The sequence below is a fragment of the Peromyscus californicus genome, unplaced genomic scaffold (assembly GCF_007827085.1).
Source record: "Peromyscus californicus insignis strain IS unplaced genomic scaffold, ASM782708v3 Scaffold_4__1_contigs__length_199733344, whole genome shotgun sequence".
NCBI classification, from domain to species: domain Eukaryota; kingdom Metazoa; phylum Chordata; class Mammalia; order Rodentia; family Cricetidae; genus Peromyscus; species Peromyscus californicus.
Window position 1 is genome coordinate 80,303,191 of NW_026294562.1, and position 15,382 is coordinate 80,318,572.

At 41.3% G+C, this 15,382-nt stretch overlaps 1 protein-coding gene across 8 annotated transcripts in view; it reads right to left on the reverse strand.

The window, feature by feature from the left end:
* The window catches only part of Tnrc6a (trinucleotide repeat containing adaptor 6A), a 175,429-nt gene that overhangs the window by 10,909 nt on the left and 149,138 nt on the right, over positions 1 to 15,382 (reverse strand). For 5 of the 8 annotated variants that reach the window (XM_052712383.1, XM_052712381.1, XM_052712388.1 and 2 more), the window contains 12 exons: positions 14,646 to 14,822; positions 13,524 to 13,699; positions 12,343 to 12,375; positions 10,810 to 10,890; positions 10,257 to 10,308; positions 5,225 to 5,367; positions 4,686 to 4,832; positions 4,392 to 4,529; positions 3,611 to 3,739; positions 3,072 to 3,149; positions 2,655 to 2,862; positions 609 to 740 (listed from right to left, as the gene is read on the reverse strand). In XM_052712383.1, coding sequence (XP_052568343.1) covers positions 609 to 740; positions 2,655 to 2,862; positions 3,072 to 3,149; positions 3,611 to 3,739; positions 4,392 to 4,529; positions 4,686 to 4,832; positions 5,225 to 5,367; positions 10,257 to 10,308; positions 10,810 to 10,890; positions 12,343 to 12,375; positions 13,524 to 13,699; positions 14,646 to 14,822 — 1,494 coding nt within the window. The remainder of the gene's footprint in view (positions 1 to 608; positions 741 to 2,654; positions 2,863 to 3,071; positions 3,150 to 3,610; positions 3,740 to 4,391; positions 4,530 to 4,685; positions 4,833 to 5,224; positions 5,368 to 10,256; positions 10,309 to 10,809; positions 10,891 to 12,342; positions 12,376 to 13,523; positions 13,700 to 14,645; positions 14,823 to 15,382) is intronic. The other 3 variants (XM_052712387.1, XM_052712386.1, XM_052712382.1) reach the window with 2 other exon arrangements.

Consider the following 15,382-nt stretch of genomic DNA (forward strand, 5'->3'; position numbering starts at 1 on the left):
AAAGGTTTGCTCTGGCTTACCCAAAGCACACTTCTGCAAATAAGGGAAAAGTCTAAGATGAACCTGGCTTTGGAATATATACACAAAAGATGAGGATTCAGTGTTACTTGGGCCTATTTCTAATTAACTAATTTTAATTAACTATTTATCATAATCATAAATTAATAAATTATTAATTAGTTAATTAATAAATAATTAATTGGGTTTTTGTTTGTTTGTTTTTTTGAGACAGGGTTTCTCTGTGTAGTTTTGGTGCCTGTCCTGGAGCTCTCTCTGTAGATCAGGCTGGCCTTCAACTCACAAAGATCTGCCTCGCTCTGCCTCCTGAGTGCTGGGATTAAAAGCATGTACCACCACCGCCTGGTGGGTTTATTATTTATTTAGTTTATGTGCATGTGTTGTGTGTATACACCATCATGTTCGTGTAGCGTGCATGTGAAGGTCAGGACAAGTTGGTGGAGTTGGCTCTCTCTTCCTACCATGTGGTCTTAGATCTGAACTCTGGTTGTCCAACTTGGTGACAAACACACTCATCCACTAAGTGATCTGACCTCCATACTGCCCCGCATTCTTTTTTCAACAGAAGTCAAAGACTATAAAATTGATACCATGTTTGCTGGAGTTTTGATCCAAAGATGTGTTCACAGAAATGCTGTCCACTGTAGTCCACTTCCTTAGTCTTGACTGTGGCTCTTTAATACTGTTCATATCCATATTTACATTCAAGTTTGAGTTCAAGCCTTGAAAAAAAATTAAAATCTTACAAAACAGGACATTTTCCTTTCACTACCAAATTTCTACTTTGTAAAAAGCATATGCAGCTACTGTTTCCAATGCTGCCTAATGTCCCTCAACAAACACAAACACACAGTCAAATCACAGGTGCCCTGGTTCAGTAGGTACTCTAATGCGCCACAGGACTGTTTTCAAACCACAAAGGCTAGTGCTGTTATAGGTGGGAAACTACTCTTCCATACAAGCTCGATCATTTAAAAACTTCCCAGATAGGAGAAAAAAGTTATAAGGGGACCATATAAAGTTGGTAATTATACCCCAAGTTTAGCCATTTTCCCAGAGTGCCGTGTATAATGTATGATCACTCTCAATTGTCATTTGATTTCAAGTTGATTAATTTCTAGATGGCTGACTAGCCAAAAGACGCTATTAAACAATAACAGTTCCTAACTTCAGCAATGACACCTGAGAGAAAGACTCCCAGAGCTGACAGCACAATTTATTTGAGTCTTTGCTGACAGAGTTTATGTCCTCAGATAGTCTCTTGGACAAAGGACAGATGATTCTGTCTTATATACTGCTGTCAGAAAACTGGTAGCAAGTCAGTGTTTTTTAAATTGTGATCCAGGGACTATCAGCTCTAGAATCGCCTCAAATGTTTTGTCATGAAACAAAAGTCTAAACACAGTCCCAAGTAGTTCTTATTCTCAAGTTTGAAATTCAGTGGTTTTAAATTCTGGCATTAGGCCTGTAATAAATTCTTTTAAACCATTCCCAGTTCCATTTTTGCAGAAAATAACCAAATTTTTGCTCGTAGACCTATCAATTAGACCAAGAATTTATAAATATTCTGGATAAAGTTTCAAAAGGCAGCTTAGAGAATATGTGGGCTATACAGCTTTCTGTATGTCACTATGCAAAAGCAGCCACAGATAGTATGTTCAATAACATGGTTCTGTTCCCATAAAACTTGGTGAAACTGGACAGTGAGCCACACTTTGCTCTGAGGCTACAGTGGAATGTCTCTGGAGACGACGCAGAACGGAAAGGCCACCCGGAAGGAAACCCTGCCCTGCACTTGCTCTCCACAGCCCCGTATCTGTCGAGTGGAGTCACTTCCCTTCATCATCGGTACCTTCTCTAGTATCAGCCATGGTGCTAAATGACACAGAAACTGTTGCTGCCAACAAGCCCAAGGATCTTGCCCTAGCACAGAGTTTATTATGTAACATCAGTAGAACCAAATTAGAAACCTCCCAGTCAGAGAGAATTATTAGCAGGACCAACACATACTCCAATTGCTGTCTACAGTCCAGAATATGCTATGAGAACTAAGGTCTTCAACAGAGCTGGGGTAACAACCACATGGTTCATTTTCATGAAACCACTGTTCAAGTGGGAGGAAGGATAAAAAATGAATGAGGTATGCTTAGCCAAGAATCAAAACATAACCAGGAACCTGGGAAAGAGAAAACATACAAGCCTCGAATTTCCTCAGTGAATAAGCGCCTGGTGATACAGAGGAGAAAACAAGAGACAATTCTTCCTCATACCCATTTTCTTAAGCCAAGTGCAAACCTAATGGGGCCTATCCTCAGTAGGTTCCACCAGCAGCACCTGCTTGTCACTTCTCTTCCCAGTAACACTGTCGCCTGCCTTTCTGCCCTGCACACCTACAGTCTGAATTTGAAAACAAGTGTGTCCTTTAGTGTATCCCTCTCAACAGATATACAACTTTCTGAAATACTGTAGTTTTCATGAACAGATAGACACCATCCCTGAAGCATGAAGGTGAGCTTAACCTAGGAGAAAGTACAGTTCCTTTCCACTAAGTAGCATCTCTAAGGCCAGCGCTGTGCTGGAGAGCAGAGCTGCAAAGGCAGTGGAGGTGCATGTGTAGTGGCCAAGCAGGAACTCACCTATAGGAAAGTTGCTGAAAGCATTTACTGGCGATGGCCCTTTCTGCAGCTCGGGTGTAGTGTGGGGCATGACATTGTCAAGGAAGGACTTCATGGCTGGCTGATGAAGCGGCTGCTGAGAAGGCGGAGTCTGCTGCTTCACCAGCAGGCTTGGATCAAGTTGACGAGACTGTTGCATCATCTGCTGCTGGACACTAAGAGGTCGACCCTTCAAACAAAATGATTCAGGAAAATCGTGAGGGTGTATCTTTAAAGGTGCACATTCTTTATTTTTGAACTCACCTCCTTCTCAGAAGGAAGGACACCAATCAAAGTTCTATAGCTACTATGACTTCTGGACAAACAGCAGACTAAAAAGCTTATTTTATTAAACTTGAAAAAAATTCTTTCATTAACCAGTGGAGAAGGCTTTTCTACCTGCTGGTCTTGCTGCTGTCGGTTAGCAGAAGGCACGCTTCTCGGATTCTGCACCCTCTGCTGCTGCGCTAACAATCGCTGAAAGGAGATGGAAAAGGGCTGTCACTGTTTAGCTGTTACAGACTAAATGCTAAGGATGACTATGGTCAGCAGACCTACAGAACTATACTACACAACCAAGTCCTGCCTCATGTAGAAAACCTCTTCCTTAGAATCGTTATCTTGTTTCTAGAAATTCTGCAAAAACCCTGTCTTTAGTCCAATCTAGCTTTTGCAATGCTATGGCCAGAATGAAGGGCTCTGCATATGTTAAACTCTACCAATAAAACACCCCCAACACCCAGCTGTCACTTTAACGGAACTCTCTCCCTCCCCAATCATGGTTCCCTTCCTGGATCTCCCCTGAACACATCTTGAACTTCCTATACGTTCAGAACCTCTTCATCTTTTCTGGCAGGCTATCAGCTCTATGCAGGCTATGAAGACAGTGTCTCTGTTTACTGCAGTGCCTGCATACCAGGAAGACAAAAAACACTTACCTGTAACTGGGAGATCTGAGAAAGCTGGTTTAGTTGGGATAGCTGGTTCAGCATGGCTACCTGTTGAGGGCCAAAGAGCGGGTTCAGGCCACCGTTGTTTGGTGCATACTTCAGCAATGAAACTGGAACCTTAGGATCACAATGGTAAGTTAATAATGTTGCTGTAATATCGTAGACTAGCTAAGCATATTGTCAATTTAATTATCAACTGGGCAGTTAAAAGTAGTGGGCTGTTCCATGAAATGTTACAGCCATTCAAAGTGTTTTCCTTACTAAGAAACAGTTCACACACACTACTTTAGAGTAGGTCACAATGATGAAGATAAACCCCAGCCATCCTATTTGACTTTACTGTTGCCCTCCTCAAGAGGTTTTACAGAAAAAAAGATACATTTTAGATTTAAATAACCAGTCTTTATCCTTCTCTCACACGTCTGCAACAACAGCGAATCAGCACTTGCAGTATCTCAAGATATCAATAATTATTATGATGCCCACTAGTCATCTCAAATGTAAATTTTAATATTTATTTGTATAAATGTTTTGCCTACATGTATTCAGTTAATCACATGCATGCCTGATGCCCAAAGAGGCCATCAGATTCCCCAGGAATAGAGTTCCAGACAGCTGGGAGCTGCCATGTGGGTGGCAATCAAACTAGGTCCTCTGGAAGAGTAGCCATCACTCCAGCCCCCAGACATAAATTTATTCAAGGTTTAACATAAACTTATTCAAGGTTTTTCCCTAGGAAAACGGAGGAGAGGAGCAGGGGCCTGTCTACCTGAGGGGAGAGTAATGGAGGAGGCACTTGAGCACGGAGATTAGGCTGAGATGAACTGAGAGGTTGTGCTGGAGGCTGCTGCATGCCCCGGGGTTGTGCTGCTGTGTTTCCAACACCAAACATACTGGGATTGCCATTCTAGAAACAACCAACAAAATAACCAAGTGATTCTTCAGGGAAAGATGCTCATTATCATTTGATACTACCATTTAAAACACAGTAACCACATACAAGAGACGTTACTACTAAGACAGACCATTCAAGAGAAAGCCTGCAATGCACATCTGGACTTACCTGTCTAACAGAATTCAAGTTTTGCGTACCCAGCCCTGCTATGGAGCCAAGGGCCTGGTTAGGTAGTGCACTATTTGAAGGGGGAAGCTTCATGCTTTGACTGGACATAAACTGCATGTTTTGGGATTCATCTGCTACAATGCCATCCTGATTGGACAGACAGAAAGATGTGTAACACCAGCCAAGCAAACAAGTAGAAGGGAGAAATCATTGCAGGAACAGAGGAGAAGTCACATGACATTCCAGCACCAACAGGAAACAGGTAGAAAACAGAAGAGATCAGATTAGTGTTAATTCTAGAGCACATAAAAAGAGCCAAACACATATTTCATGGGATTAAGAAGAAAATATACACATAACCTCTACACTAAACTGAATATAAATGAAACAATAAACTAAAAACCCATTAATAGGAAAGGCATTTGATTATATATTTTTTTATTACATACATTTTTCCTAAATATTATGGTATTAAGGGTATGGTTGATTAGTCTCAGAGCTTAAAAAAAGAAAAAGAAAAGAAGAAAGAAAGATTGTACCTTATCAAAATAAGGATTGCGCTCCATGGAAGACTCTTTGGAAATCTGAGGCCGAGAACCAGGACCTTTCCCGACCGTTCGATTGTAATCACCAATATTTAGGCTATGTTTATCTATCTCCATTCGCTTGTCTTGTAACATTCCTAATAAATGTAAGTAACTATTATTAGTAGGAAGAGAATCAATTTATTTCATTTAGAAAAGTAGAAAGCAAAATGCTCACTTTCCAAAATGAAACAATTTCTGCTTCAACAAACACATGTAAAAACTATATTTCTATTACATAAATTCTGTACCTTACGTATTTTAAACAGACAGTACTATCTTAATGAACCAATTAGCTTGAAAGGGGACTGGTAAGCAGAAAGCAGCTAACAATCTCATTTTAAAGACTTCTTAAGCAACTTAAGACATCTTACATCATCTCTTATCTACTTAACATTTTATGTATATGTGGTCACTCAACATTTTATGTATATGTGGTTACTCTTGGAGATATGTCCCTTTCCCAAGATAGGGTCTTTCTTTGGCCTCACCAGTTAGGATAGACTGGCTAGCCAGGCAGCTCCAGGAATCCTCCTGTGTCTGCCTCTCCAGCTGTGGGAATACAGGTGCATGCCAGTATGCATGGTATTTTTGTGGGTACCGAGGAATAAACCCCAAATCCTTGTTTGAGAAGCAAGAACTTTAACCAACTGAGCATTTTCTCACCCCTAATTTGCTTAATTTTATAATAAAAATAATTTCCATTAGCAAGGAACAAGATAACAAAAACCCCACCCACTTTGATAAACCATCTATTAAATGCTTACTATGTGTCAAATGTCACTTTAAATGTTCCAGTTACAATAATTAAATGTTTGTAACTTGCTATTATTGTCCCTATTAAGCAGCTGGAGAAGCTAGAGACCAGAAGGGGCAATGTCTTCTCCTCTATAAGATATCAGATATTGTCTGGCTAGGCATGGTGGTGCACACCTTTAATCCCAGCACTCTGGAAACAGAGGCAGGTGAACCTCTGAGTTCGAGGCCAGCCTGGTCAAAAGAGTAAGTTCCAGTACAGTCAGAGCTACATAGTGAGACTTTGCCTCAAAACAAAAAACAAACAAGATATTCTCTACCCATTACCCTCTGACTGCTCTGCCATTAAGTATGACCTCTCTTATTTTTGCTGGACACTGCCAATCTCTAATTATCTACCTAGTTTAACAAACTCCGGAGAACCCAACAGTGCTTTATCCTAATCATTGCACTGGCTGGGCTGGCATTTCTTCTCCTCTCCACAAGTAAGCCCACCACCTCTTTTACCTTGGGTATATACCCAGTGGGTATATATCTCTCTATGGAGAGCACTTGATTATGCCTCTAACATTCACTCACTACCAAGGTTTCAATGTTACCACCCCCATTCAAGTGACTCACCAAATAAAAAAACTTCATATTCTGAATGCTGACTTAGCATATCTACTCCAGTGGCCTACCATCTCTTAACAAAAATTTCATCTCTTAATTCTATACATTTTCCCAATCCTAGAATCTCACCTGATGATTCTCTGCAAATGTTCTGAGAGGTCTATCACCATCAAAATACTCTCATTCCAAGAGAGTGAAAAAGTTTTTAACAAAAGGAAAAATTTCTTTAAACAGGAACACCTTTTAAAACGCTATTAATTTCTTGAGATACATCAGGTATCTGAAATCTACCTTTTAGTACCTGAAAAACCATCCCCAGATCATCAATAATCCCAAGCAACACCCCTCCTCAGTTCTCTCCCCAAACGAGAGACACCAGTACACACCTTGGACTCTGTCTTGCTATCAAACCTCCATTGTTACAGCACTGCTAATAATGGCCAGCTACTGGCATGTCCTTTCATTCCAAAGTCATTTTTTGACTGTTCTATGAAAACATATCTAGATCTATTTATCCATTTTCTTTTGTCAGCCAGCACTGGGGCTTTACCAGAAGATGCTCCTGGGTCAACGAGGAGTGAAAAGCATAGCTTAAGGGGGTCCAGAGCACTGTTAGCTTCCTCAGGCCTGTTTGGTCAGCAAAACTCCGTGGTCAGCTCCTCACATACCTCTAAACAGCACTGTAGCAGTGTTTGGTGAGCTACCTGTGTATCTGTAGCATTACCCAGCAAGTTCTACAACTATGACACATCCTAACTTTTCTGCCTTTCAGCAAGCCATGGTAATGGCAGATTTGCTTTCGTGGGGATAGACACATTCTGCATATAAGCCATTCTTGTCTACAAAGCTATGAATACGTTCTTCACTGTCCTGGAATATTTCACCGTACTGTGTCAGGCCATCAGTTTCTTCATAGCAAAAGAAGTGTGGTAATTCTACATCCTTAGGATGTTATTACTACACAGGCCATCACCTGAATGTTGTTAGCCAACTGGGTAGAAAAGCTTATTGAAGATTTCAACAATAATGCCGGCTGGCAGACAACATCCTCCGAGTATAAATTCTGTTCTCCAGGACACAGTCTGTGGGACATCTCTCTCAGTGATGTCCAGGCCACTGCCAGAGCTCCTGCTTCTGCTCCAGGAACTCTGCCGTTTAGACCTTGGTTCTGGACAAGGCTTCCAACAAGACAAATCTGGTTCCAATGAAATGCACAATAAAGCCAGCCACCTGGAGAATCTGTGCCCTAAATGACAATGAGTAAGCACACAGGCACAGAACCAGTCTGTGGGCTGGAGCAAATAGCTTTGAACACAGAGTGGAAAATGGTGTTCTGACACTTAGTGAAGGCAGTCGAGATATTCTGGAACTCAGTGAATGTTATGAGTTGCTTTTTAGTACTTCTCTGCTTGGTAAGGGTCACGAAAACTTACAACAGTAAAAACAGGCAGTACTATTGAGGATGGAAATCTTTGAGATAAAGGTTTAACCCAGAACTATGGCTCCAGTTAAGAATGGGTAAGGAAGAAATAAGAAATGCAAGACAGAACCACCAATACAAATGATAAACTGTGACCAACTAGAGAAAAATGAGGTACAGGCTTAGCAGCCCCAGCTTGAAAACCTGAAACTTTCTGTGTGTATTTTGCTCAAAGTATAGGTTTCAGATTATAGATGTTCAACTGGTGGTCTGTGCAAATATTCTCAAATCCAAAATTTCAATATTTGAAATTCTTCTCGTCTCCCCTGCAGTGTGTCTCATGTTTTCAATTGGTTATAAAATGTGTGCTCACTTGTATGGGCCAGTCATTTCCTTTCTCTTTCCCATTCTGCTTTATTCAAGTTACTGAAAGTTAACTCTAATTTAGTCTTTAGGCAAGAAATTGGCTTGAGAGTCACTTCCTCAGTGACACAATGGCTCTTGGGGATTGCACCCCCCGTCTTCCTCACAAGAAAGCAAGCTGTTGGGAGACGAGTATAAGATGAGAATGGAGTCTTTTAACCACTATGCTCAAGTTCAAGTGTGCACAATGCCTATGGAAGGTGAGGTGTCAAAGGGTTGGGGTGAATGGGACCAACTACTGTTTTATTTACTGCCTCTCAGCACCCACCCCCTACAATTAACATTTTGGGCTAGCTCTTTCTATAAGGGGAGAAATGCATTTTTATCCTTTATATTATTGTTCTCTTTGCTAGTTGGCACCAAAGCTGTGTGAGTAAAGAGTGCAGGAGAGAGGGCTGGAGAGATGGCTCAGAGGTTAAGAGCACTGGCTCTTCTTCCAGAGGTCATGAGTTCAATTCCCAGCAACCACATGGTGGCTCACAACCATCTGCAATGAGATCTGGTGCCCTTCTGATGTTCAGGTACATGCAAGCAAGCGGAACACTGTGAATAGATAATAAATCTTAAAAAAAAAGAGTGCAGGAGAGACACTGCAAGAAAAAAGGGCCATCCCCCAGTTCCGGGATGCTTTTGCTTCCTTCTGTAGACCAGGCTCCAGGGCTCACCTCATCAGAAGCTAGCAGCCGACACCAGGCACCGCAGAGCAGTGCACTGTGCTTCCAGAGTAACATTTTTCTATGAGTGGCCCTTCCCCTTTCTCTGCGTGCGGAACTCATGCAATCACAATGGGGTGGTACCACAATTACACACCTGGCTGGTACATAGCCAAGATCTCTATACAAGGTATGGGTGCTCTGCTGGGCACCATCCCAGCCTCTTTGCCTTTTACAGGCAATCTACTACTACTACTCTAAGTCCTTGTTAGTTAATAATTTGTAATTTATACACATCTTTCCTTATCCCTTTTATTGTATTCTCTCTGACTGTACTACCATCTAATAAGCTGTAAGGGCAAAGTGGACTCAAATTTCATCACAAAATCTCCTGTGCCTTCTAGAGCCAACCATTTATAATAATTATCAATTAATCCTACTCTCCAGTGAATTAATCTAGTCATCCCACCGTCTTTCTGTGTGTGTGTGTGTGTGTGTGTGTGTGTGTTGGGTGGGGTAACACAGAGGGGGACTATTTGGGGAAAGGACCAGTAGGGAGGGGAAAGAGGAAATCACAGATATTTATGAAAATACTCTAACAATACACAATTACAAAAGAACCTCTTTAATCCCCAAACTCTTGATTAGCCACCACCTAGTTATCTAGCGCCTTCACCTCAGTCAGGCTGCACCAGCTACCCCAACCCTGTCTTCCTTCAACCACCACCTTAGATTTCTTGTCTCAGTCATGGACTGCTTGGCACTTCGGACTATGGTTTGGGATGTATCCGTCATTTATCTAGGTCTTTATTATGCATAGTCCTCTGATCCAGACTACTAAATCTTCCACTCAAATAACCTCCTCTTGATGGGACTCTGCAACAACATAGACTGACAGACACTACACTACCTGAGATGTGCACAGTGATGTGTCCTTTAAGGGAACATCAAAACTCACTTCCTTAAGTGTGCTCACACAGCGCAGCAGCAACAAGGAGTCTTCAGTTAGGAGCCAGGGCGGCTCTCCTGCACTGGGTAAGGGCTCTTTCAACAAGACCTTAACTCAGCTAGGCTTGTTTACCAGTGAGAAAGACTAACTCAGAAGGACTGAATTTTCTCTCACCTCCAGAAAGATCCATCTTATTGCTCTGTACATTTTCTTCTGGTGAGTCTCTCTGGAGGAGGAAAAAGCAACATGTTAGCAGACTTTACCAAGGAAAACAAAAAGTGAACTACTTTCCTGTATTTTATCATTTAAAATGCAAGCACATCATACTTTTTTTCTTTTCAAAACTGTATTTATGTGTTTGGCACATGTGTGCAAGCGCCTGCAGAAGTCAAAAGAGTTTCAGATGCCCTGGAGCTAGAGTAAAGTAGCTGTGAACCACCCCCAATAGGTAGGTAATGGGAACCCTGGTCCTCTGAAGAGGAGCAAACGCTCGTAATTGTGGAACTGTCTCTCCAGTTCTTTTTTAAAATTTATTGTGTTTTAGTATATTTTTAATCTGCAGAAAATTATAAAATTTAAGAATTAAGGTTTGGCAAATTTTACTCTATTCCTATTTTAAAGACTTAAAGATGAGGAATAATTTTTAAGAAAATAAAATAATAAAACTAGGATAAATTATGAACCACCACTAAAGAGGGTAGAGGTTGCTAAGAAAACATATACTTACTGAAAAACTGATATTTGAAAACTGTTTAACAAATGGATTTATCCACGCATCTTCTTGTTTGTTTCCACCTTTCATCATTCCCTTTGTAAAATAAAAGAGTAGAAAAGATGCCATGGCCATCTCTAATTATCCGGACATAGTGATGGACTAATAAAACTTCAAGACAATTCCCAACTCCCATTTTTAGCCAATATTTTCTCCTTCAATCAACTCTTACCAGAGTTGTTAGCAATTAAATAAATAAACTCATTTGATTTTCAACTTCCTTTGCTCCAGTCCTCTGGTATAGCTGTAATGTATAGAGAAATCTCTAAAGGCAGGCAGTCAGAAGGAAAAGACAAAAGCAAAGGGCCTCACTGACCCGTGAAGAGAAAATCGGGCCTCTGTGTAATGGAAGACTATGGGATGCTCCCACTTCACAAATGGACCATGCTCTCTGACATGTATCATCATTTGGATTTTGGAATTCTTATACCAAAGTAAAAAATAGTAAGTAGGTTCTCAAGTTAGTCCTAACAAAACAATTTAATCCATAATTTAATCATGATAGGAGCACTTTACTGAAAAACCAACCCCCCCCCAAAAAAAACCCACTAAGTATTTATACATGATAATGTCTTTTTTAAAAAGTTTCAACTTGTGTAGCTAAGAACACAATATTGTGAGCAGCAGCTGAGCTGCTTGGGTGGACTGGGCAGTACATTGAGAACCAAGGGGCCATGACTGGCAGCAGTCCCAGGGGAAAGCTGGAAGCCACAGAGACCAAAGGACCTTCTCTGTGTATTAATGTCCCTTTCCCAATGCTACTACCTGTTCCTTCTGACTGTGAAACAGAGCACAGCTTCTTAACTCCCCACAAAGGCAGATTTCTAAAGCAAGCACCTAACCCTCTCCAAAGATCCTGAAGGCATCTCTGGTTCCTGCTCCCCTTCCATTGCCTCCCATGGTCTGAACAATTGTCATCCTCTGCCCCTTCCATTCTTAAATGTGCTTCTAACTGTTTCTCCTTTCCACCTGGAATGTTGTAGTAGCCTCCTGAGATCCCTACCTCTGATCCTTCCTCTACTCCAACTGGTTACACACAAACATTAGGCAGCTCTCTTTAAATAAGGTTTTAAAAGGCCACTGAAGTTGCTTTCTACTAAATTTCACTGGCTCCATACTTCACAGTGAAGAATGAAGTTCAAGTTTTTTAGAATGATGACAACACTTTCATTATCTATCCTTCCTCTAACTACAGAGCCAGCTTTCTTTGTCACTTCTTTTTAGAAATCTACCTTTCAGTTCTATCAGGCCACCCCAGGCATCTTCCACATCCCAGCACACACTTGTGTGGAGCTCAATAGCCCATGAAGCTCGCCTGATGCCCCACCAGAGACTAGGAGCCCCTGAAGGTCCGCTCTGTAGTGTATTGGAACCCCAGCACCAAGCACAGTACCTGGCACACAGCAGAAGCTAAATAAGAGTTTGCAGTTGCTTTCTAAAGATTTGTACTAGTAGAGACAGAGGAGAAAGAGTAAAAAGGCTACACACCCTTTCCCTTCTCCTTTTTTTGCCACTCAGACCCTGTAAGGAAAGACAAAGTCACAAAACAGCATGGTCCAGTGGGAAGCACAAGGTTTTGACTCTCCAGACCTAAACTTACGTCCTTGCTATGTCACTTACTAGTTAGGCAATTTTGGGCAAGTCACCACATTTTCCAGTCTCAACTTCCTCCTCAGTGTCCTATCTCAGAAGGTTAGGAGGACCAAATGATTTATGTAAAACATGTAAAAGCACATCATTAGCTACATGGCCAGGCATCCATAGGCAAATCCAGCCAAATGAAAAAATTATAAAATGAAAATGGCAGGTCCTAGAATTGAATCCCAGGATTAAAAGGGAATAACCTTGGCCTTGAGTTAGGCCAGGTGCCCACTAAATACATGACTTATCAATAATAAGTCAAAAGAAAATCATTCTCAAATAGGGCAATGAGGACATTTTAGAGTCACTTGTGAGACTGGTAACCTATTTTGAAAGATGCTCCAGGAGACTCTGCCTCCAGCCCCCAACCCCCAATACTATTTCCCAAGAACACAATAGGAACACAGTGGTTCCTAAACCTGGCTCTACATTAGACACTATTTGGTAAGCTGGGTGCAATTTCCAAAACTTCAGAAGATCTTGGGATACAGTAGACTATGTGTTAAACAAGTACAATCCATTTCTCATGTAAAGCCAGGTATGGGAACACAATCTGCAACTCAGCCCCTTCCTGGGGATTTTCATCCCAGGACCTGAGGGATGAGGAAGAGACATTGGTGATCAGTGAATAAAGAGAATGGTGACTCTGGGTAAGGGGAAAACTGGGACTCTGAGTGAGGAGGTAAACATACAAGATGGAGATGAACTGGCAGTGAAATGGAGTCAACATGGAGATTTGCCCTTCTCTTCATCCTCACCACTGCTGGTACCACCTGGGGCTGGGGTTGCCCCAAGCAGTACTGGTGGAGCTGAGGAGGAGAGAAATCCCGAGCTGTAGCAGTGGGGAGAAAGGAAGTTCCCGTGGTCTTACGTTTTTCTAGGTAGCTGCCCATTCAAGAGGCTACACCTAAGTTGGGGGCTGCCTGGACTGTACTGACTGCCATAAATGGGCAGAAGAGATTAATTTTCTATGGGTAAACTACCTTTGAGATTTAAAGTTTCAAGAGCAAAGCTCACGAAATGTTTACCTTTGATGACATTTTCTTGGTATATGGTGGCCAATTTAAGGATGAGTTAAGCTCTTGAGACGAGTTACTGTTCCACATTCCAATCTCTACATCCTCCTCTTCTTCCCAGCCAGTGGGGCGACTTCCAGGTAATGGCATATCATCACCACACCAGCCATCTTGCATAGATTTGGGTCCTGATTTGTAGATTTGTGATACAAAGACAAACAGACTTTAATGAAACAATTCATCCAAGAGGACAAGCATATACCAAAGTGCAGAGACACTGGAGCTAAACAAAACACATCTTTACTTCTCAAATATATGTAATAGAAAAGGTGTATTTATACTGCATTGAAAGTTCACTGCAAAGAATTAAAACATCAAATGAAACTTTCCATGTTTTCACAAATCAAAGAGTTTTCTTTTTCAAGACAGAGTTTCTCTGTGTAGCTTTGGAGCCTGTCCTGGAACTTGCTTTGTAGACCAGGCTGGCCTCAAACTCACACAGATGTGCCTACCTCTGCCTCCTGAGTGCTGAGACTAAAGGTGTGTGTCAGCACTACCTGGCCAATCAGAGGGTTACTAAACAGAGGCAATGGCAGCTTCTTGCATGTACCCATTTGATCCTTAAAATGACATAAAGGACAGTGAGGATGGATGAGGCACAAAAGAATCAGTTTTGCATGTTTCTACAAGACTGGTCAAGGAGTACTGAAACCACAGGTAGCAAGCAATTATGCTCCACAGACAGCCCTTGGAGTTCCTACAAGGTGTCCTAATGCCAACATGGTAAAAGAACAACATTCACCTGCATCTCAGGGTCTTTCCAATTCAAGATTTAATGGTTTGGACATTTGTCCCATGTTATACTATTTAGTCTCTCTGGTTGAATGGCATAATAGCTAAGTCAGTTTTAAATAATCCAATAAGGTGAGAAAGAAATTTGATTTGGTGGAGGATATGTAAGTCATTAGTAGTTACAGTTTTGAGAAAAATATATTGAACATCATATAAAATAAACCATATCATCCTGCTAAACCAGTGACAATTTAGGAGCACTTGCCTATTATTTAAATGTAGTTTATGAGTTCATCATCAGCACCACTACAAAACAGTTACTAAAGATCAAAAATGACTCACCAGATTTGCTTAATGATTGTGGACCAACAGAGCTGGAGCCCCATGTGGATGCACTGGATGCTGCAGTAATGGGTTCTCCCCAGCTGGGACCACTGTCTATGGGCTTACCCCAGGCTGAAGTACCATTATCCACAGTCGTGGCTGGAGTAGAAGGCTCCCCCCAGGGCTCACCCCAGCCTTTAGAAAATGTGAGAAAAGAAGTCATCAGCATAGATAGAAGGAAGCACAGCAAATAAAGGACAAGGAAGTACTGTAAACCACATGAAGAACTTCATAGTCACATACTGAATAATGATGCTGTGACAAGCATGAGGCACATTTTTATGTAAAGAATATAAATTATTCTGCACTAATATAATTTAACTGTACAATGTTTTAACCTTTTCTTTCAAAACTGCCGTCTGGTGCTAGGGCAGATTCTTTTGAATAATTTAATTATAGCAAATCGTCTTCCTTTGCGCATGAAGTTAGTTCCTAGAAATGCCAGGTTCTTCTGAACTGAAGCTTGTGAACTAAGGCAGGCATGGTGTGAAGGGTTATACTAGTCACACTTTACTGAAAGGACACCCTTCCCACAGCACTGTTGTGGAGAACAATGGACTATATGACTACCAATAGGTAAGCAACCTACTTTATACACACTGGATAATGTTCACTTAAAAGTATACAGGAAAAAAAGGTCTACACTATTACATTAAAGTTGTCTAAACCACGCCCCCCAAAAAAAGTCACAAAAG